Consider the following 24,974-nt stretch of genomic DNA (forward strand, 5'->3'; position numbering starts at 1 on the left):
ATCAAACAGCTGAATTGTTTTTCTTTTTTAAATTAAAAACATATTTGACCGGGAGCTCAGGCCTAAGAGGTCCGATGGAGACATACACAAAATAAAGAAAACTTAGGCCAAGAAACTAAAAAAAAGGGTTTTAAAAAATACCCAAATCAAGAAACAATGAAAGAAGATTTTGTGTACCACAAGGGAAGGCACCAAAAATAGCACGAAAGACGTGCTGAGGAGAGCAGTGTCAAAACGTTACTGGTTTGCTCCATGGAAAAACTGAGACTGCATATTAGGCGAGAAGGCACTCATATATGTATGGTGTGGTGCTACCAGCAGCTTCAAGAAAATTCCTGGATAGCATCCGTTCGGGGCTCCATCGGAAGACGTCATTCATATGTGGTTAAGTAGTGTCTTGCTTGTTTTCGGAGAACTGAAGCTCCTTGGGACAAGTACTGATTCGAGGTGCTTTCTAACAATTGATTTGCTAATTTGAATACTGTAAGTTATGCACATTCCATGCCATTCCGTGGAGGAGTGGCCTAGTGGTTAGGGTGGTGGACTTTGGTCCTGGGGAACTGAGGAACTGAGTTCGATTCCCTGCACAGGCAGCTCCTTGTGACTCTGGGCAAATCACTTAACCCTCCATTGCCCGCCGCATTGAGCCTGCCATGAGTGGGAAAGCGCGGGGTACAAATGTAACAAAAATAAAATAAATAAAAATATATAATGCTTATTCTATGTAGAGCTTTAAAGATCAGAATTAAAATTTTAAGTTGGGCACAAACCTCAATAGCTAATAAATATACACAGATTTAATATAAGAACTAATGCTCTTCACGATCTTCGCACCATTTATGATGTAAGGAGCAGTACTTTGCACCATTTGAAGACTGAGAGACCTTTCTTTAGTAGGCCCCATAACATTTGAGCAGACAGAAATAGCAAGGTGGGTGCTGGTTGATATGTGCAAGAGTGATGCATTTTTTTCTTTTTTCTCTTTCGTTATCCACCTCACTGTTTCTGTCTAGTTGGTATGTGCTAGTGTGCTGAACCTTTTCCTTTGGCTGGTTGGCTACTATGAATTATAGTAATCCAGTCTGGTAGTGATCTATGCATGAATTATTTTTGTCTGATCTGTGTCCACCATAAAAAAGTACAAAAGAAAAAATTCTGATAATCACAGTTCAGCAAAGGAAGCCTGAAGAACGGCCTGCAAATGTTCCTAAAGCTGTCCAAAGGGCAAATGCACAGCATCAAAGTTGGTGTTTCAGAGTAAAATTTTCTTCAGTTTGACCCCAGTGCTTTTCAGACTGAAATTAAGATATTTTCAATAATAAATTGGAGCAATGTTTGCATCAGAATAAAATTAATAGAAAACATTAATACATCTGCTCCTTTCTGTTTTCATCTATTATTCATTATTTTCACATATGATAAAGATGCTTGCAGTAATAAATCAAATAAAACAGTAATATTTAGGGAAAAATTTGTGAACATAATAATCTGTTATGATAGTTATTTAAAGGTTTCAAAAGAATGATTGACTATTTCTTCAGGCTACGAAGACAAAAGCTGGTCATATGAAAAGTACAAACACAGCATATTAAAGAACCTGAATATAGAATGGAATTCCAGCACTGCGCCTGGTTGCACACAGTTTTGATGATGGATCGCTAGATTTAATTTCCTCTAACACATTGCATAACCACTGCTTCGGCAGACAATGCAGACTCTCAATACTGCATCTAAAATAAACAGATATACATAAATCAGTACCCCCGAACAAAAAGTTCATCATATAAGTACAGATGATTAAAAGCACATTGCTCCAGTTCAAGAATGGCAGGATTAACATATGCTCATAATAAGAAATGTGGTGTGTCTTCTGTATAATATACTCATTCCCATTATTCATGTTGACTTTTCCCAATGTTAATGCAAAATACTTTTGGCCAATAATGTGGTGAATGCTGGTGAAACAATTTACTCATTTTAATGAATATGCATAACATTTAGGTCCTGTAAAGTTCAGGTAGGCACTATCCCCCTGAGAGGTGGTGGAGAGGAAAACGGTAACGGAATTCAAACATGCGTGGGATAAACATAAAGGAATCCTGTTCAGAAGGAAGGGATCCTCAGGAGCTTAGCCTTGAATGGGTGGCAGAGACGGTTGGGAGGCGGGGCTAGTGCTGGGCAGACTTATACGGTCTGTGCCCTGAAAAAGACAGGTACAAATCAAGGTAAGGTATACACAAAAAACTAGCACATATGAGTTTATCTTGTTGGGCAGACTGGATGGACCGTGCAGGTCTTTTTCTGCTGTCATCTACTATGTTACTATGTTATATTCAGTGCTATTTAACCGGTCAGAAACGGCTACTAACCAGTTAAATAGCATTTTTGTGGCTAACCGCAAATATTCAATGGGAGATAACCAGTTATCGCCACTAAACATGTGCAGTTAGCACCTACCATTAAATCGGCTATCTTGCGGGAATTATCCAGTTAGGCGTGGATATTCAGTGCCAGACCAGATAGGATTAGCAGTTAAATTGGACCGCATAAATTACCAGTCCTATCTTTAACCAGATAGCCGCTGAATATCGGCTTAATCGGGCAAGTTTTAGGGACCAAAAAATACCAGATATTCAATGCCAGTCGCCAGAAATGGCCTGGCATTCAACATTCGGGTTTAACGCCAGCAGAGGGCAGTCAAAGCATTGCTCACCGTTGGTTGAATATTGGGCTCTATGCATCTACTCGGGTTCATAGGTATGTAATAATTGAGCATGGGAGTAAATACTCATAAGTGCAGAGCTGCTTATAATCCCAGCCTAGGTCAGACTAAATATCTTTTTGCCACATAAGACTGAATTTCTCTATATATTCCATTTAAGTAACATAGTAGATGACAACTGAACGGTCCATCCAGTCTTCCCAAGTAAGATAAATTCATAGGATAAAATATGATGTGATACTACATATGCATACTTGATCTTGATTTGTCCTTGCCATTTTCAGGGCACAGACCATAGGAGTCTGCCTAGCACTGCCCTTGTTCTCCAGCTACTGAAGCTGTAGTAATTCAGAAATTTTGCAGAAGTGAAACCCATGTGAACTTCCTAACAAATATGGCAACAAGACCTTTATACAAGGAAAGTAAACAAAAACAAGAGATACAGGAAGCCTATATGGTTCACCAAACAAGTAGCTGAAAAAATAAGAGCAAAAGGGATGGGTTCAAGAAGAACGCAACAAGAGAATCACAAAAACAAATTACCAAATTAAACTCAAAAAAGCGAAGAGGGAAATATGGTTAGTGAAGGCACAAGGAAAAGAAAATATGGCTAAAGATGTAAAGAGAGGTGACAAGACCTTTTCACATATATTGAGAAGTTCTGAGAGAAAAGGGCATTTCTCTGGGTAAGTGACACTATTTTGCTCTGTGCTTGGCAACTTAAAGATTGGGTTTAAAAGTGGAATTGTAGGTAATTGAAAAACACAGAATTAAAAAAAAAAAAAAAAAGCAGCAGCAAACTTTACTAACTAGTCTCCATACCCTTTTCCCCTTTGTTTTAAAACTTGAATTTTCTGCCACAGCATTAACAGACTCTAGAAGGCACAACAGAGCCTAGTTCAGTCCTCATTTATTTATTTTATTTATTTATTTATTGCATTTGTATCCCACATTTTCCTACCTCTTTGCAGGCTCAGTGTGGCTTACAATAAGATATGAATAATGGAAATACAATTGTTACAACTTGGTTATGGGTTACATTGTACAAGTTATGCGAGACCATCGAAGTATCGTTAGGAATTTATCAATGGGACATCAACATAGAAACATTGGAAGGAGACAATGGGAAGCTTAAAAGGCAGTATTAAGACACAAAGACATATGGTGTACATATTTCTGTGAGTAAGTGTATGAGTGATGTGGAATTACGGGGGATGAGGGTCAGAAGTGGATGTATGATGCATTGATGAACAGTGAGTGTGGACTCTATGTGTTTTGGCTCTTTCCGTAAATTGTTTCAAACAGATGGGTCTTCAATTGTTTGCGGAAGGAAGCTTGTTCATAAATCGTTCTTAAGTTGCGCGGCAGTGTATTGCAAAGCTGCGTGCTCATGTGAGAAAAGGTTGACGCGTGTAGCGTCTTGTATTTCACGCCCTTGCAATTAGGGAAGTGGAGGTTGAGGTATGTTCGGGATGATCTTTTAGCATTTCTGGGTGGTAGGTCTATCAACTCGGACATGTAGGCTGGGGCTTCACCGTGAATGATCTTGTGGACTAATGTGCATACCTTAAAAGTGACGCGTTCCTTAAGTGGAAGCCAGTGTAGTTTCTCTCGTAGTGGTGTTGCCCTTTCATATTTTGGTTTTCCAAAGATGAGTCTGGCTGCTGTGTTCTGGGCTGTTTGAAGTTTCCTCATTCCCATCCCCTCCCCAGCTCCCACCCACCCCTAAGCTCAACTCATCATTTATAGTCAATTATTCTAATTAGAACAAGAGTTTTCATTACAGTTTTAATTACATTTAGTTTCTGAAAAGCAAATACTAAATAAATTACATATTATACCATATAATCTTAATCGTTATATTAATCTGTTATCCCCAGTATCTTCAGAAGTTTAAATTAAACAACTCTTTAATACTAAGATACAGACAGCAGTCCAGCAGCAAGAGGGGTGCTATCCAGCCTTTTGCACTGAGTGTCACATGTATGATTATCTCCCAGTTGGTGAGAGGTTGCATGTGTGTTCTTGACACAAAGAGCTCCTAGCTCTCAGAGAACGAGTCTGTTCTCTTCAGGATAGAGTAGCAGACTTGGAGGAACTGAGGGAGACAGAGTTACATAGAGGAGGCCTACAGGGACGCTGTAGAGAAGTCCTACCTCCAGTCTGGCAGCCCCTGTGCTGCCTTAGAGGGAGGTCTTCTAAAAGGAGAGCATCACCCTGGTGAAGCTGGAAGTAATCCTTTAGCAAGGACCAGCACACTAGGGGAAGCAATATTCCCTTGCAAAGAGGATATGTCTCCAGGGGCTTCTGCCCAGGAGGGAAGGGTTAGAATAGCTGTTGTAGTTGGTGATTCGATCCTTAGGCATGTAGATAGCTTGGTGGCTGGTGGACATAAAGATCGCCTGGTCACTTGCCTGCCTGGTGTGAAGATGGTGGACCTCAAGTCACCTAGATAGGACTTTAGATAGTGCTGGAGAGGAGCCGGATGTCTTAGTACATGTGGGTACCAATGGCATGGAAAACGTGGAAGGGAGGTTCTGGAAGTCAAATTTAAGTTCTTAGGTAGAAAGCTCTAATCCAGAACCTCTAGGGTAGCATTTTCAGAAGTGCTCCCTGTTCCACACACAGGGTCCAAGAGACAGGCAGAGCTCCAGAGTCTGAATGCATGGATGATGCAATGGTGCAGGGAGGAGGGTTTTAGATTTCTAAGGAACTGGGCAACATTCTAGAGAAGGTGGAGCCTATTCCGGAATGATAAGGGTAAAATGAGACTGCTGGCATCAGAATTTATAAAGGAGATAGAGCAGCTTTTAAACTAGAAACTAAGAGAAGGCCGACAGTCGTTCAAAAGCGTATGGATCGGAAACAAGGTATCTTTCAAAGATATCACCAAAACAGGGAAGATAGGGGTATCACGACAGCGAAGTTGCAATAGAGACCATAGTAGACCATGGGGCTCATTTTCAAAGCACTTAGACTTACAAAGTTTCAGATGTGATCTGAGAAATTATAGACTGGCGAGCCTGATGTCAGTGCTGGGCAAAACAGTAGAGACTATTATAAAGAACAAAATTACAGAGTATATCTAAAAGCATGGATTAATGAGACAAAGCCAACATGGATTTAGTGAAGGGAAATCTTGCCTCACCAGTCTACGACATTTCTTTGAAGGGGTGAACAAACATGTGGATAAAGGTGAGCCGGTTGATATTGAGGCGTATTTTCAAAGCACTTAGACTTACAAAGTTCCATAGTAACCTATGGAACTTTGTAAGTCTAAGTGCTTTGAAAATGAGCCCCATTGTGTATCTAGATTTTCAAAAGGCGTTTGACAAAGTACCTCATGAAAGACTCCTGAGGAAATTGGAGAGTCATGGTGTTGGAATGTAATTGTATTTTACATGCATTGCCTGTCACCTATTATTTCTCTGTGATTACTCTGTGACCTCTGATGTGAATTACTTAGAGAGGTCACACTGCTATGCAACTTCCTGTGGGGGTTAGATACAGCAGATGCAGCAGATGCAGCACATGGAGCACATGGAGCTCATGATCTCTCCTAACCTGAGAGGATCTATGGTGGTGTGAGCATCCATTACCATCTAAGCACATGGAAGGAGCTGATAATACAAATGTATAGTAAAATGTATATATAAGCCTGTCTGATTATAATCTAACTGCAAACTGTGAGTAAACAGATGTTTTGTTACTTCAACTTTAAAGTGACTCAGCAGTGAATTATTCAGGGGTGAATGAGAGAGAGATGAAGAAAGAAATTAACATTTCTAAAGCTGAAGCTGTGTGTACTAAAATCTGCTAATTATTTACTACAAATAATCCAACAAAAGGGTTATGGGCCCAGGCTCAGGAATTGAAAAAGAAGAGAAATATTACCAGGCAGAAAAAAAAAAAGGCCACATTTTTCTCTTAAGTTTTAAAGGAAAGATTCAGTCTGTCTCTCTCTCCCCCCACACAGCAGACAGAAGGCTAAGAAAATGGCTGAGGGAAGAAATTCACCATTGTTCTATTCTCTCAAGGTGCCTAGATTAACTGAGTTTAATTATCGGCAGTGGGAACTAAGATTCATATGTCTCCTTCGAGCAAAAAGATTAGATATATGCTTAGACCAAGACAGAACAGCTGAAAATATGGCTGAATGGGACAATGCAAACTATTATGTGAAGTGCATGCTTTTGGAAGCTCTCTCAGAGAAACAAGCCATATTAGTGGAGGGAAAAGATACACCAAAGGACATTTTATATAAACTGAGAACTATGTATGCAACTACATATGCAAAGCAGCAACCAATTTGGTTGGCAGAGTTGAATGAAACCAAATTAAGGGATAAAAGTAAATGTAATGATCACATTATGCATCTTATGTCTTCATTTCAAAAGCTAGAACTTTCTGGAATTCCCATGTGTGATGCATTGAAAAGAGCATTTCTTTTTACCTCACTATCAAAGAAGTTTGATGTTTTTAGGTCTGTAAATGAGGCCATTGAAGGGCAATCTTTTGAACAGGCAACATCAAAACTAAGGCAGGAATGCATAATAAATGATTCTGAGGAGATGTGTTCTCAAAGCAAGTCAGAGAGAAATGAAACAAATTTCTTGGCAAAGAACAGAGGAAGGCGGAGCTATGGGAAAACTCCACCCAAGGGCAAGCTGATTTGCTACTCATGTGGAAAGGAGAAACATGTATCTAAATGGTGTAAGGAAACACAAAACACTCCCTCTAGCTCACCTAAGCCAATGGAACTAAAGAATTTTCAAACCAGGAAATGTATGAAGGACAAAGATAAACACAAGGGCTTTCTAATGGCAGAAAAATCTTTGACTATGGTAAATAATAATTCAAATGAAAGTACTTGGATTTTGGATTCAGGGAGTACATGCCATTTAACCAATTCTAAGGATTTCTTTCAGGAAATGTGTCCAGAGGAAGGTATTCTTAAAACTGCAAACGCAGGGACTGCTAAGATCCAAGCAAAAGGTATTGGATTCTTAAAATGCAAAGTGTCTAATGAAGTTAAAGAAATTCCTGTAAGTGATGTCTTGTATATTCCCCAAGCAGTTTGCAATATGCTTAGTGTATCTACATTAGATAAGAAGGGATTTGTGATTCATTTTGAAAACAGTAAGTGCACAATCTCTAAAAATGATGAAGTGTATGCTGAAGCTTTTATGCATAATGATGTTTATAAGCTGAACATTTCAGGTGAAGCCTCACATCTGGCGCAAGTAAGGAAGAATGATGGTAAATGTAGTCTGGAAATCTGGCACCGCCGCCTGGGACATCGTGATTCTAAGGTGATCCAGGATCTTTACAGTAAGCAACTGGCCACCGGCATTCAGATAAGTGCAGATGCTGGTAAAATGGAGAAATGCATAGACTGTGTTACTCAAAAAGGTGTGAGACCCTCATTTCCTGCATACACAGGAAATAGGAGTAATAAAGTGCTGGACTTAATACACAGTGACTTATGTGGACCGTTTAATATCCCATCATTGGGAAATAACAGATTTGTGCTAATATTCTTGGATGATTTCTCTAGATACTGTGTGGCCTATTTGCTGAAAGAAAAAAGTCAAGTCACAGACATGCTGAAGAAATTCGTAGCCATGGTGAGCAATAAATTTGAAAGAAAACCAAAGGTTCTTCAGACCGACAATGGTGGTGAGTTCACTTCACAAAGCATGCGCACATTTCTAGAACAAGAAGGCATTCAGCATATCACAACAGTAGCTTATACACCAGAGCAAAATTCTGTTGCAGAGAGAAAATTTAGGTCACTTGTGGAAATGACCAGATGTATGCTGTCAGATAGCAATCTCCCTAAAAGACTATGGGGGGAAGCCATTCTCACAGCAGTGTACCTACAAAACAGAATGCCAACTAAAGGCGCTGAGCGCACACCACATGAGACATGGCATGGTAGGAAGCCAAACCTGTCACACATAAGAACATTTGGAAGTACAGCATATGCTCATATACCAAAGCAAAGAAGGCATAAGCTGGATTCCACAACAGAAAGGGGCATTTTAGTTGGCTATGCTCCAGGACACAAAGGATATAGAATTTTGAATCTGAAAACTGGCATTGTTGGCATAAGACATGTTACATATTTTGATGAAAACAAAAGGGTTGATAAAGGCTGGATTATCCCAGATGAGCCTTATCATCCAGAATATGAAACTAGAACCATAATAGACATGCCAGTGTATATAAATGCCATACCAAGGCAGATGTCTGAAAGCAACTCATCTGTATCTAACGAGGAACAGGCAGAGGAAGCAGACACAGAAAGGATCATTGAAGAAGACAGTACAGTTGGAGAAGGGGAATCAATTGGAGAAGGACTCTCAGATTTAGAGGATGCAGAAAGGTCGGACCAACCTGTTGTCAGACGCTCATCCAGGGAAAACAAAGGTGTTCCACCCCCAAGACTGTCTTACCTAACAAAGTCAGCAGAAGCTCAAGAGCCCTTAACATGGGATGAGATTGAGAAAATGCCAGCAGAAGAAGCTGCTGAATGGCATAAAGCTGCACAAGAAGAAATTGATGCATTGGATAAAAATAATACTTGGATTCTTACAAAATTACCTCCTGGCAAGAAAGCTATAGGATGCAAATGGGTATTCAAGTTAAAAAGGAATGCACAAGGAAAAGTGGAAAGGTATAAAGCCAGATTAGTGGCAAAGGGTTATCTTCAAAAATATGGAGAAGATTTTGATGAAGTGTTTGCACCTGTAGTGAAACACACGACAATAAGAACACTTCTGAGCATTGCAGTCTCAAAAGGCATGCAAGTCAACCACATTGATGTGAAAACAGCGTTTCTTCACGGAGATATAACTGAAGACTTGTACATGGAACAACCAACAGGTTTCATAAATACAAAACAAAGACAGCTAGTGTGTAAATTAAACAAAGGTCTTTATGGATTAAAGCAAAGTGCAAAATGTTGGAATGAAAAATTGCATGAAATATTGACAAATTTAGGATTTAAGCAAGGTGAAGCAGATAAATGTTTGTACACTAGGTGCACAAATGGACAATATGCATACATTTTAGCTTTTGTTGATGATCTGCTCATTGCAAGCAAAAGTGAGCAAGAGTACAAGGACATTGTAAAGTGTTTAAACCAGAATGTTGAGATAAAAGAACTTGGTAATGTGTCATACTATCTTGGTATAGAAATTGAGAAACAAAATGATGGTTCTTATCTTCTAAGCCAGAAGCAGAAAATAAATGAGCTTATTGAAAGTTTAGGTATGGAAGATGCCCAAGTTGTAAGCACTCCCATGATCACTGATTTTCTGAAGGATGAAACAGTAAGAGAACCATTACCAGATAACATCCAATATAGATCAGCCATAGGTAAGCTTTTATATCTAACTACCACATACAGGGCTGATATAGCAAATGCAGTAGGAATTTTGAGCAGAAGGGTCAGCTCACCTACCAAATCAGATTGGACTGCAGTTAAAAGGATGGTAAGGTATTTAAAGGGTACCATTGATTGTAAATTAAAGATTTCAGCCAATAGTAATCCAAAACTAATATGTTACTGTGATTCAGATTGGGCAGGGGATCATTCTGATTATAAATCCACAAGTGGATATTTGTTTATGTATGGAAATGTACACATTTCATGGGCCAGTCATAAACAAAGTATTGTGAGTTTGTCTTCTACAGAAGCTGAATACGTGGCCGTATCGGAAGCGTGCAGAGAACTGATGTGGATTGAAAAACTTTTGCTGGATTTCGGAATAGCTGAAAAGAGACCAATCCAGATAATGGAAGATAATCAGAGCTGCATCCGACTGTCACAGAATGACAAGGTTCAGTCACGTACCAAGCACATCGCAACGAAATACCACAACGTGCGAGAGTTGGCGAAAGAAGGGGTCATCAGTCTACACTATTGTCACACCAGTGAGATGACAGCTGACATCATGACCAAACCGTTACCCAGAGAACATTTTGTGAATCTGCGTATAAAGCTTGGACTTTGTATGAATAAATAATTGCATGACAGTTATGCATGAGAAGGGGTTTGTTGGAATGTAATTGTATTTTACATGCATTGCCTGTCACCTATTATTTCTCTGTGATTACTCTGTGACCTCTGATGTGAATTACTTAGAGAGGTCACACTGCTATGCAACTTCCTGTGGGGGTTAGATACAGCAGATGCAGCAGATGCAGCACATGGAGCACATGGAGCTCATGATCTCTCCTAACCTGAGAGGATCTATGGTGGTGTGAGCATCCATTACCATCTAAGCACATGGAAGGAGCTGATAATACAAATGTATAGTAAAATGTATATATAAGCCTGTCTGATTATAATCTAACTGCAAACTGTGAGTAAACAGAAACCTGGCTCTGCCCTGATGACTCTGCTTCAGTCGCAGCCCTGTGCCATGGTGGTTATCTATTTTCACATACTCCTCGCCCTGCTGGCCGTGGGGGCGGTGTTGGACTACTTCTCTCTCCCTCCTCCAGATTTCAACCCCTTCTTCCACCTCAATCTCACTGTTTTTCCTCCTTTGAAGTCCACTCTATCCGCCTTTTCTCTCCTCTGCCTCTTCGAATAGCGGTCATTTATCGTCCCCCTGATAAGTCCCTTTCATCCTTTCTCAGTGACTTTGATGCCTGGCTTGCCTTCTTCCATGATCCTTCCTCCCCCTCTCTCATCCTTGGTGACTTTAATATTCCTGCTAATGATCCTTCCAACTCTTATATTTCCAAGTTACTCGCTTTAACGTTGTCCTTTAATCTCCAACTATGCTCCACCTCCCCCACTCATCAAAATGGTCACTGTCTAGATCTCATCTTCTCCTCCAACTGTTCACCCTCTAGTTTCCTTGCCTCCGATCTTCCCCTCTCTGATCACCATCTTATAACTTTCACACTTAAATCTCCTCCCTCCCAGTCCCGTCCTATCCTATCTAATTTATCTAGGAATCTTCACGACATTGACCCTTCATCTCTATCCTCCCATGTTTCAAACCTCCTCTCTACTGTGGCACCATCCACGTCTGTCAACGAGGCTGTTTCTTCTTACAACAATACTCTATCCTCTGCCTTAGACACTCTTGCACCTTTGATGACCCGCCCTGTAAGGCGTACTAAACCCCAACCTTGGCTGACTTCTAATATCCGCTACCTACGTTCCTGTACCCGCTCCGCCGAACGCCTCTGGCGGAAATCTCGGGCCCTTGCTGATTTCTTACACTTTAAGTTCATGCTGACCTCCTTCCAATCTGCTCTTTTACGTGCCAAACAGGATTATTATATCCAACTGACCAACTCTCTTGGCTCTAATCCTCGACTTCTCTTCACCACATTGAACTCTCTCCTCAAGGTGCCCCCTCCCCCAACTCCCCCTTCACTATCTCCTCAGACCCTTGCTGAATTCTTTCACAACAAGGTTCAAAAGATAAACCTTGCTTTCTCTACCTCACCAGCTCTCCCTCCACTAGTCCGTTCCCCTCTCTCTCCTTCCCCTCATTCCCTTTCCTCCTTTCCTGAAGTTACTATTGAGGAAACTACACTTCTCCTTTCTTCCTCAAAATGTACCACCTGTTCCTCTGATCCCATTCCCACCCACCTTCTTAATGCCATCTCTCCTACTCTTATTCCTTTTATCTGTCACATTCTCAACCTCTCACTTTCCACTGCGACTGTCCCTGCTGCCTTTAAACATGCTGTGGTCACACCTCTCCTTAAGAAGCCTTCACTTGACCCTACTTGTCCCTCTAATTACCGACCCATCTCCCTCCTTCCTTTTCTCTCCAAATTACTTGAGCGTGCTGTTCACCGCCGCTGCCTTGATTTTCTCTCCTCACATGCTATTCTTGACCCATTACAATCTGGTTTTCGCCCTCTCCACTCAACCGAAACTGCGCTTACTAAAGTCTCCAATGACCTATTACTGGCTAAATCCAGAGGTCAGTATTCCATCCTCATTCTTCTTGATCTTTCCGCTGCTTTTGACACTGTCGATCACAGCATACTTCTCGATACCCTGTCCTCACTTGGATTCCAGGGCTCTGTCCTTTCCTGGTTCTCTTCCTACCTCTCCCTCCGCACCTTTAGTGTTCACTCTGGTGGATCCTCTTCTACTTCTATCCCTCTGCCTGTCGGCGTACCCCAGGGTTCTGTTCTTGGTCCCCTCCTCTTTTCTATCTACACTTCTTCCCTTGGTTCATTAATCTCATCCCATGGCTTTTCCTACCACCTCTATGCTGATGACTCCCAAATCTACCTTTCTACCCCTGATATCTCACCTTGCATCCAAACCAAAGTTTCAGCGTGCTTGTCTGACATTGCTGCCTGGATGTCTCAACGCCACCTGAAATTAAATATGACCAAAACCGAGCTTCTCATTTTCCCCCCCAAACCCACCTCCCCGCTCCCCCCGTTTTCTATTTCTGTTGATGGCTCTCTCATTCTCCCTGTCTCCTCAGCTCGAAACCTTGGGGTCATCTTTGACTCTTCTCTCTCCTTCTCTGCTCATATCCAGCAGTCCGCCAAGACCTGTCGTTTCTTTCTTTACAACATCCGTAAAATCCGCCCCTTTCTTTCCGAGCACTCTACCAAAACCCTCATCCACACCCTTGTCACCTCTCGTTTAGACTACTGCAATCTGCTTCTTGCTGGCCTCCCACTTAGTCACCTCTCCCCTCTCCAGTCGGTTCAAAACTCTGCTGCCCGTCTCATCTTCCGCCAGGGTCGCTTTACTCATACTACCCCTCTCCTCAAGACCCTTCACTGGCTCCCTATCCGTTTTCGCATCCTGTTCAAACTTCTTCTACTAACCTATAAATGTACTCACTCTGCTGCTCCCCAGTATCTCTCCACACTCGTCCTTCCCTACACCCCTTCCCGTGCACTCCGCTCCATGGATAAATCCTTCTTATCTGTTCCCTTCTCCAGTACTGCCAACTCCAGACTTCGCGCCTTCTGTCTCGCTGCACCCTACGCCTGGAATAAACTTCCTGAGCCCCTACGTCTTGCCCCATCCTTGGCCACCTTTAAATCTAGACTGAAAACCCACCTCTTTAACATTGCTTTTGACTCGTAACCACTCGCCTCCACCTACCCTCCTCTCTTCCTTCCCGTTCACATTAATTGATTTGATTTGCTTACTTTATTTATTTTTTGTCTATTAGATTGTAAGCTCTTTGAGCAGGGACTGTCTTTCTTCTATGTTTGTACAGCGCTGCGTATGCCTTGTAGCGCTATAGAAATGCTAAATAGTAGTAGTAGTAGTAAACAGATGTTTTGTTACTTCAACTTTAAAGTGACTCAGCAGTGAATTATTCAGGGGTGAATGAGAGAGAGATGAAGAAAGAAATTAACATTTCTAAAGCTGAAGCTGTGTGTACTAAAATCTGCTAATTATTTACTACAAATAATCCAACACATGGGATAGGAGGTAGTGTTCTATTGTGAATTAAAAACTGGTTAAAAGATAGAAAACAAGAGTAGGGTTAAATGGTCAGTATTCTCAATGGAGAAGTGTAAAAATATGGGGTTCCTCAGGGGTTTGTGCTGGGACCATTGCTTTTTAACATATTTATAAATGATCTAGAGATGGGAGTAACTAGTGAGGTAATTAAATTTGCCGATGACACAAAGTTATTCAAAGTCATTAAATCGCAAGAGGATTGTCAAAAATTACAAGAGGACCTTATGAGCCTGGGAGACTGGGCATCCAACTGGCAGATGACATTCAATGTTATCAAATGCAAAGTGATGCATGTGGGAAAGATGAACCCTTACTATAGTTACGTGATGCAAGGTTCCACAATAGGAGTCACTGACCAGGAAAAGGATCTAGGTGTCATCGTTCATCATAAGTTGAAACCCTCTGTCAGTGTCCCCAAAGTAAAATGTACTTCTTTCTGAAATGGCTTTATATGAGTGTTTATATGTCATTTGTGAGCTAAATAGCATATGGCTTCTTAAAAGTGTGCTAATGGATTTGAACAACCCCTACGGAAGTGTAAGCAAAAACCACAGAGTACGGATTAGACACCGACATGATATTTTTTTTTGCAACTGAACTTAGCTCGTTAGCTTTTTTGCTTGGTTTGCTATAATAGCGGTTCTCATTGACCTTGACATAAGAACGCTCTGCTGTTCAAGGTTACTGATAAGGGTTACTGATTATACGACTACTAAGGCAGACGGTCATCCGCCGAAACATGGCTCCATGTCGAGTCTTTTTCTGAACTTCCCTTCAATAAATACAGAGATTGCTATATTTTTCTGGGACTCTTTTTTTTATTTTTTTGCATAATCATTGTCTAATCCCTACTCTGTGATTTTTGCGCTAATGGATTTAGCACAAGCTAAATGCTAAGAAAGCTTATTTTATTCATATGGGCCTCTTAGCATTTAGCATGCGCTAATCATTAGTGCACGTTAAAGCCATTAGTGCACCTTAGTAAAAGGAGCCCTAAATTTATTAAATGCACAGTAACTTAATGGAGCTTTCTTGAATTCCAATCAGATTTGGAGAGTCAACTTTGTTTCTTCATGGAAATCCTGGAAACCATCAGTTTACAGTTAAATCCTTCTGGCTGTTTATATCTTATAGTAAAATTGAAAGGCACATCTGCGTATGCCAATTTCTCTGAAGTAATAAAATCCATAATTAAAAATGGCACAGTTATCTTAGTGACTTGAATGATGATACTCATTTAATTTGTATTCCAAATTAGAGAATATAACCTGCCAAGAAATAGTTGTCACTGTATACAAGGGCACAGTGATGCAACAATGAACAGTTAAATCTTTTATGAGCAATTCCAGTTTTAAGAAAAACAAAAGGCAAAGCAAATTGAGGTTTTTATGTTTAATTCTTGGAAAACATTAGTGTCGCTCTGGAAAAGCCATCTGGAATTGTTCAGAAGGCTTGATAATCAAATACAAATTTGAGTAGCTCCTGAGAAGTGTATATAATGAACCTATCTAGGCCTTACCCAATCCAGTTCCAGAGGCCTGAAGCTGTCAGCTTGACCTAATAATTATGGCCTCTGTGTGACCCAGAGGCTCATGAGCTCTGGTGACAGAGGAAGAGGAACATGAAGCAATTTTCCATGCAAGGTGTTTACTAAAGAATGTGGTTAGGGGCTTTTTCAGATATAATGACTGGAACACAGATCAATGGTTGCTGGCGAAATGGAACATGCTAATCAGTATGATATTGCTTTAGCCCTTACCAATAATCTTGACCAGTGTGGTCTGAACTAATAATTATCTACATTGTGGTCGTAGATAATGCTAACAAACTGTTAGAGTTGTATAGTGGTAGAAGAGTATAAAACGTGATAGGTGACTAGACAAAATTAGAGACATACTCAGAGATAGCACCCCTGTGCAGCTTTGTTGTAACTCTCTCATAAGAAAAGAAACATAGTCTCTATTCTTGCTTGGTAAGTAATAAAGGGAATATTTTCTCATCTCTGCGTGGCCTTCACTTCTTCTCTCCCCAACTGCATGAGTGTGTGGAACATTCTATTGGGTTGGGGAGGGCAGAAGATTAAACAGAAGCCTGTGCTGTAACTAGCACTACAGCACATGCCTGGTGCTCTAGCTACCAAACAAGTAGTACCATCTGAAAAGTTATAGTGTGAAAGGAAAAATAATATTCAAAGCACAAAAATTACTGAGTTATTACACTAGAATACAACAGTACACATTTTATTTTATACACGTATTCATAACAGCCAGCTCTGTGGGTGCCTGAGCACCCTTAAAATTTGAGAAAACTCATTGCTTGTGTCGAGGGAGGAGTCATTTCCATTGGGTTTAGCACCCCCTATCGTTTTGAAAAGTTGGCTCCTTTGCACATATTAATCCTTTGCAAATGTTCCTGAGGATGGGGTCAGAACTACGAACTTACTTTTGCATATTCAAAAGTATACACCGTTAACTAGGGAAAAGCATCTGCAAAAATGATCAGGTATAAATGTGTGCAGTCAGAGAACCTATTCTTACGCTACTTCCTACATCTCTGACGACAAGCAATCTTTTCAAGAAGTCTTAAAAAAAAAAAAAAAAAACAAGACTTTCCCCTCAGAGAACAAAGATTATCTCCACCTAAATTTGTTGGGGGTACAATAGCCTATGCCCTCCTCATCCTCTTCTTTCCCCAAGAATATCTCAGGAGAACCCAGAAGCAGAGTCCTTCCAATCTGAAGAATCCTACTGTAGCTCATCTGGTTGCTACAGGGTGGGGTGAATTCACCTGAGGAGAAATATCAGAGAGAGCTCCAGTTGAAAAGAACAAGTAGCTCCACCTCTTCACCAGACATCTGAAACTCAAAGAAGACCTGGTGCATCCAAGCCACAAGACTATTTCTTTATTTTCCCCCCCTCTTTTCCCCAATAACTTTGCAAAGAATGGTTTTTCAATGAAAGGGTTCTCTTGCACAGAAGGCAAAGAACAGAAGGGCAGTGGAAGTACGATCTGATCCTCCTGATTCAGCCCTGATCTCTGCATCTGTTCAACCAGAGAATGTCCTGGGAGGATACTTACCAGCACCTGCTCGATCAGAGACAGTACATAGTAACATAGTAATATAGTAAGTGACAGCAGATAAAGACCTGTACGGTCCATCCAGTCTGCCCAACAAGATAAACTCATTTTACTTGATATGCGATTATATATATATATATATATATATATATATCTAATATAATAATTCGCACCTCCAACGTTCTGAAGCTGACTCCGTGGCAGCTGGCAGTGAAGCCGTGTAGTGTACGTAGGAGACAAGGGAAAGGAGGCACCAGATTGGCTAGCAGAGGGAAGAGGGGAGGAGCCCGCGATGACAGGAGCGGTGAATCCAGACGAGTCAGGGCCGAGCCAGTGTGATGCGGAGCACCAAAGAAAATAGCAAAACAGCCCAGCCTGTATGTGCCGGAGCTGAGGTCTGCCATCAGCCCGGAAGCAGAGAGGATTAATAGTAAATGACAGCAGATAAAAACTGGATCGGTCCATCCAGTCTGCCCAATAGTCACAATCATTATCAATTCATGATTAAATCAACAATGAATGTGATATTATATACTTGATTATGGTCTTTCTGTGGCGTTTCTGGGACGTAGACTATAGAAGTTCGCCTGGCCCTATCCTTATGTTCCAACTGCTGGAGTTGCCCTCAAAGCCCACTCCAGCGTATTCATCCTCTCATTTGCGGGACACAGACCGTAAAAGTCTGTCCAGAACTGTCCTCACATTCCAGCCACTAAAGTTGCTGTCTAAACCCTTTTCAGTCCATCCAAAACCAGATTGCCATATATGAGACACAGACCGTACAGGTCTCCCGGTATTGGCCTTAGTTCATCACAGCCACAGTCACCATGTAAGTGTCAAGTGACACATCCACACACATGCAGCCATTGTGTTCATCCCATGCAATTTTGAATTTCATCACCATTTGTATCTCTACCACCTCCTTAATGGAGGCTTTCCACATCTGTGCTGTTAAAGCAAGGAGGAGGAGGAGACAGCACTCAAAGAACTTGGTACTAGGTAGGTGAGAGGGTTCGCGCAAGTGCAGCATACACTTCCACGGGAACCCCACAGGAACTGCTTCCATTCCCACAGGAACTGCTTCCGTCCCCAAGGGATCCCCGCAGAACTGCTTCTGTCCCTGCGGAAATCCCGCGGGTTCCGCAGGATTCCCGCAAACCCCGTTCCCGTGCAAGTCTCACCGTCAGACTAAGCTCATAGCATCCTCCTTACTTCAACTTTTGTGAAGAGGAACCACATATGTCATCTCCCAGTCTCTGTAACTTCTGTAGACTCTAAAGAAGCATTGAAAAACTCACACTGTAGCACCACCAGAACTTCCCTAAGTTCAATACCCTTGAAAAGATAGATAGATAGATGCAGACTAGTGGTTAGTGCAGCGGGCTTTGATCCTGGTGAATTGTGTTTGAGTCCCACTGTAGCTCCTTGTGACTCTGGGCAAGTCACTTAAAGCTCCATTGCCCCTGGTACAAAATAAGTACCTGTATATATAATATGTAAACCGCTTTGATTGTGACCACAGAAAGGTGGTATATTAAGTCCCATCCCCTTTCCCAGCCCTATCACTTTGTCTGTTCTTAGGGGGTCTTTTACTAAAGCTTAGCTCGAGTTATCTGCAGCAGGGCCCATAGGAATAAAATGGGCCCTGCTGCAGGTGACTCAAGCTAAGCTTTAGTAAAAGACCCCCTTAGTTTAGCTAGCTCCTCACAACTGAAAACTATTCAAGGTCTACCCCACTTTCATTGCAATTGTCCTCTACAGTCCTACTCCCAGCTTTTTATGTATGAACACAGAACAGAAATATTTGTTAAGCAATTCTACTTTATCCTCTCATCATTCCTCCCCTTCATCCTTGAGTCACCCTTCTCTGGTTTGTCACAGATAATAAGGAACTTTATTTATGTCTCTTTGTTCAGTATGTGGCTATTATGAGCTTTATTAATTTTACTATTGTTTTTTATGTCTAATTGTAAATCACCTAGATGTTCTTTTTACGACTTGCGGTATATCAAAATATAAACTGTAAACTGACTAAAATGCAGTATCCTTTGTACTACCCAAGTGGGGAACATGGGGACATTATGGCACATGCTTCTGTTATGTCCCATAAAGGAGATCCTTTCCTGTCTTGCAATAGTCTTCCATTTACATCAAAAAGCAGCATACAGTGAATGAAAGCTCCCATGCTGCAATGATTGATTAATGATAGGAATAGAAAGTGGCAGGACAAATTGTGGTATAGCAAGTACCAAGAATCTATATATATAAAACTCACCCTCAACGTTCTATTGTCGGATGACGTCACTGAAGCCAAGGTTCGTAAGTTCGAAGCTCTGAAGCCAAGAAAATCACAGCCTCGGGACCCCGCCCTCGGGTCAAACATTATGACGTTGAGGGCGGAGGCGGAGCAATTCACCCACATTGACGACGGGTGGGGGGGGGGGCACAGGAAAGCCTTCCTAGCGCCCGTTTCATTGGCTCCAGAAATGGGCCTTTTTTTACTAGTAAATAAATAAAATGTTTCACACTTGATAAGTAACGATGAAGTCAACACCTATATATATTTCCCCCCTTTCAGATTGGGGAAATGAAGTGTTATATTGGTGCCTAAGTGACCATTTCTTATTTGTAACTGGAACGACTAAAAGATCAAACATACATTGAGGAGCTAGCCCATATAATATATTAAAAACCACTGTGATGTAGTGTATCTAGATTTTCGGAAAGCTTTTGACAAAGTTCCTTATAAAGAGACTCCTGAGAAAATTAGCGAGTCATGGGATAGGAGGCAATGTCATTTTTGTGGACTGGGAACTGGTTATTGGGTAGAAAACAGAGAAGCAGAGCCACAACCTTCAGGCATGTGCTGTCGGCTCTGCCACTCCTCTGCCCCTGCTGACGTCAATTTCCCGTTCCGGGGCAGAGGACCAGCAGAGCCGAAGGAGCATGCCTAAAGGCTGCAGCTCCACGCTTCTTTTCTGTTGTTTTGCTGCCGCTGCTGCTCATCAGGAGAAGCTGCAGTGGCAGCAAGAAAAACAAGATACCAAGAGAAAGAAAAATGGAAGGGAAGGGGGCGAGTGGAGAGGCAGGAGATGCTGAATGGAGGAAAATCGATAGACAGAAAAGTAGGGACGCTGGAGGGATAAAGAGAGGGAAAGAGAGAGAGATGAGTGAAAACAAGAAGGGGATGTAAGAGGGGACACACAGTGGATGGAAAAGGGCTGGAGAGAGAGCAGATGCTGAGTAGAAAGATGGGGAGAAAGGGGGAGACCATGACTGGAAGGATGGAGAGAGAAAAAAAGAGGGAAGGTACTGGATGGAAAGAGGGAGAGAAAGATGAAAGATACTGGAAGGATGGGGACAGAAAGAGGGGAGACGCCGAATGAGAGAATGCAGAAGACGCTGGAAGGATGGGGAGAGAAAGAGGGAAGGCGCTGGATGGAAAGGTAGGGAGAGAAAGATGGAAGGTTAGGGAGAAAAAGAGAAAATATGCTGGATGGTGTAAGGAATATGCCGAAAGGAAGAGGGACCCCAGCTACCCACCGGAGAAAAGAGAGCCGGAGGGTAGGAGGGAAGACCCTAAGGTTGCTCAGTTTTTGCCCAAGAGGGACATACCAATAAGAAACTACAACTCCCAGAAAGCCCCAGGAGAACCCAGGGTAAGGAGAAATAGGGTGCAGAACCAAGAAGCTCCAGAAGGGGGCTACCAGAAAAGGGGAAAAGCTGAGTCACCACCCTGGTGGAGGAGGTGGCTGAACCGGTGGCAGGAGAAGGAAAAGCAGCCTATCAGAGTTAATGAAGAAAAGTGTAATCAGCTGGAAAAGGGGTGGGGAGAGGAGAAAATGGACTGGGCTCCTGAAGGAGAAAAGGAGAATGAACCAGAGGCAATGGAGCAAGAGGAGGCAGAGCTGATCTTAGACGAACCCATGGAGCTCTTGGCTATGGCTCAGCCAGCACTCAAGGTATAGGGTGGAAGTCCTGGGTCAAGCGGGAGGAGGTCAGGAGAATAGAGACTGACCTAGAGGGTGGGACCCAAGGCTTTGAGCCCGCGCAAAGCCTGACTTTATTGAACTGTGCTGAGAGAAGCCTGGCTGTACTTGGACTGTGTTTAAAACAGCCTGACTTAATTGAACTGTGCTGAGAGAAGTCTGGCTGTACTTGGACTGTGTTTAAAACAGCCTGACTTAATTGAACTGCGCTGAGAGAAGCCTGGCTGTACTTGGACTGTGTTTAAAACAGCCTGACTTAATTGAACTGCGCTGAGAGAAGCCAGGCTGTACTTGGACTGTGTTTAAAACAGCCTGACTTAATTGAACTGCGCTGAGAGAAGCCTGGCTGTACTTGGACTGTGTTTAAAACAGCCTGACTTAATTGAACTGTGCTGAGAGAAGCCTGGCTGTACTGGGACTGTGTTTAAAACCGCCGAGGAGCTGTTGAAGAAAGGGGGTCGGGTTGCAAATCCCAAAAACAGGCCCAAGAAAAAAGAAGAAACACATAAAGGAGGAAAACAGAGAGCTCCGGGCTGGTGGTGAGGAGGCTGCTCGGACTTAGCCAGTAGGAGCCTTGTTTACAAGTGGTGGCAGTGGTGGGATCTTTCTGCAGGACCTGTCGCTAGAGGAGGCCAGGACCCGACTGGACGAGAAGCCCCACGAGAGGGCCAACGCTGAGAAAGGCGCAGACCCATCTTGGGTTCCGGTAAGCGGGCCTAACTGGGGGGGGGGAGGTGTTAGAGGGATCAGAGAAAGAGTCCAATGTAAGTGAGGTAATCGCACTTGGAGGTGGTTCTCTGTTGTTTTGTCCCTCCCCCAGGTGGCAGTGCCCGTGCCGTGATGGACCCCAAGGAGATCTTCGGGTGGATGACTCTCCAGTTCCAAAAACAGCAGGAGCTGACGGCCAAGATAGTCGAGGACTCTCTGATGGCGGCCCGGGATCAGCAGCAACCAGTACTAAACATGCTCCAGGACTTCTTCCAGAGAGGGGCTACTGCCCCTCGAGATGGGGAACCCGGAGAAAATGGACAAGGGCCCGGAGGAAGCGGTGCGGTAGGACATGTATCCATGAATGCACTTAATTGGGGAAAGTTGTCCGAGCAGGATAATGTGGACGATTTTTTGACTGCATTTGAGAGGGTGGCTGGGGCTGCTGGGTGGCCACAAGAGCAATGGGCCATGCGGTTGGTGCCTTCCTTGTCAGGGGAGGCGTTGGCAGCCTTTAGGGATTTGTCTCCTGAGGAGGTTGCCAACTATGGAAGGTTGAGAGAGGCTATTAAGGACAGATATGGACTCAGTACCCAAGCTTACAGACGTAAGTTTAGAGCCACTAAATGGAAAAAGGGGACCCCCCCTAAAGCGGTAGCCCATAAGCTAATGGATTTAGTGAAAAAATGGTTGGAGCCTGAACACCACAACCTGAACGAGATACTGCAAGAACTGGTAGTGGAGCAATTCCTCCAGGGGCTGCCTGAGGAGACTAGGGCCGAGTTGATAAAGAGGGGATGTAAGACGGTAGAGGGAGTGACCGCGGGGTTGGAGTGTTACCTAGAAGCCCAGCAGTGGGGTGGACCCGATAGGGAGGGAGGAAAGGCTCGGGTGGTAGAAAAGTGGGGGCCAAAAGTTTCCCTAGTTAAGCCGGAGGCTCCCCCGGGGAGTAAAAAGACCGAGCTGGACGCCGGCCCGAGTAGAAAGGCTACTCCTTTTGGGGGCAAGGTGTGCTTTGAGTGTCGTAAAGCGGGACATTTCAAAAGGGATTGCCAGGGGCGAGAGGGGTGGATCTCTCAGGTGAACCAAGGGTGCAGGCCTCGGTACCTTACGCAGGTTAAGGTGGAGGGAGTACCCATCACAGCCATGTTAGACTCGGGGGCTGACCAATCCATGATCTCTAAGCGGCTGTGGCAACAGATACGAAAGAGGGGAACCCCGGGAAGGGAGACCTATGATGGAGGCGTGTCCATACAATGTATACATGGGGCCCGGACACGGTATGCGCTCCACAGGGTCAACTTAAAGGGGCCCACCGGGGAGCTAGAGATGGCCGTGGCAGTGCTGCCCAGATTACCCCATGATATGATTTTAGGGAGGGATTGGCCACCGTTTATAGAGTGTATGGGGGGAGAAACAAGTGTTGGTTACTACCAGAGCTCAGTCACGCCGGGGGGCGGACGGGGAAGAGGAAGGCCTAGGGGGTGTTTTTCCTTTTCAGGGGGAGGTTTTGGGTGAGCCGGGCCGGGAGAAAAAAAGAAAGGCCGTGAAAAAAAAAAGAACAGAAGGATAGAAGGGAGGCTTTTCAGCGGGTACAGAGGGAGAGTTACCTGCCGGTGGCTCCGGAAGAATTAAGAGAGCAGTTTCCCCAATTTCATAGGGAGCAGGCCACTGACCCAACGTTAGAGTATGCCTGGGAGAGGGCGCGCCAGGGAGAAGGCCAGGTAGCCCCGGGGTTCCTGATAGAAGGGAACATATTATATCGAAGGGTGCCTAGCTGGGAAAACTCGGGAGGAGGGAGACAGCTGGTGGTACCTCGGGCTTTTCGTCCGTTGGTGGTAAGGCTGGCTCATGATCATCCTCTGGGCGGACATAAGGGCTCCCAGGCTACCCTGACTCAAATATTGGCAAGGTTTTATTGGCCCGGTGTTTATGGGGAAGTGGAGAAATACTGTAAGTCCTGCCCCAACTGTCAAAAGGTATCAGACAGATTCCCTCCTAAAGCCCCGTTACAGCCTCTGCCGAGGGTAGAACAACCGGGGAGGAGAATAGCCATGGATATTGTGGGGCCCGTAACTAAATCACAGAGAGGGTTCCTCTATGTGTTAGTGATTATGGACATGGCCACCAGGTATCCATGGGCCCTGCCATTAAGGAACATTTCGGCGAAGGGTATTGCAAGGGAACTCATAAAAATTTTTTGTGAGATAGGTTTTCCCCAAGAAGTCCTGACAGATAGGGGGTCCAACTTTATGTCCCATACCTTAAGGCAAGTATGGGAGGCATTTGGGATAAAACATGTACGTACGGCAGCTTACCATCCGCAAACCAATGGGATGGTAGAACGCTTTAACAGGACCTTGAAGGGTATGCTAAAAAAAGCCTTAGGGGAGGATAGACCGGGTGGGACCAACTTTTACCATTTGTGCTATATGCATACCGGGAGAAGGTGCAAGACTCCCTAGGAGTTTCACCTTATGAGTTAATGTTTGGCAGGAGACCCAGGGGTATGTTGGATATCTTACAGGAACACTGGGTACCTCCGGAAACAGCCGATCAGTCTGTAGTTGAATATTTACATGATCTGAGGGGCAGATTGGATAGGATGCAGGAATATGCCCAGGACCGGCTAGAACAAAGCCAACAACAACAAAAGGGCTATTACGATCGAGGGACTAGGGAAAGGGAGTTTGCCTCTGGGGATAGGGTTCTTATCTTAATATCGGAGGATCCACATAGGTTCGCCTCTAGGTGGAAAGGACCTTGGGTGGTGAGGAGGAGACTGGGCCCCCTCACGTATGAGGTGGCGAATGAGAGGGGGCGGGTTCAGACTTTTCACGTTAATCTTATGAAACCTTGGGTAGCTAGGGTAGGGTTCCAAACTCGGGAGGAAGAAAAGGAAGGGGAGGAGTTGGGGCCGCAAATACGAGAGATTTTCAAGCCCTGCGAGCCCGGAGTTAACCCACAATTACCCCAGGGACAGAAAAAGGAG

General features: G+C 43.4%; 1 protein-coding gene across 1 annotated transcript in view; it reads right to left on the minus strand.

Moving 5' to 3' along the window:
* Positions 1 to 24,974, minus strand: part of THADA (THADA armadillo repeat containing) — a 649,870-nt gene that overhangs the window by 445,767 nt on the left and 179,129 nt on the right. The window contains 1 exon segment of the mRNA XM_030195792.1: positions 1,598 to 1,730. Within this exon segment, the coding sequence (XP_030051652.1) occupies positions 1,598 to 1,730 (133 nt within the window).

The sequence above is a fragment of the Microcaecilia unicolor genome, chromosome 3, assembly GCF_901765095.1.
Source record: "Microcaecilia unicolor chromosome 3, aMicUni1.1, whole genome shotgun sequence".
In the NCBI taxonomy this organism is placed as follows: domain Eukaryota; kingdom Metazoa; phylum Chordata; class Amphibia; order Gymnophiona; family Siphonopidae; genus Microcaecilia; species Microcaecilia unicolor.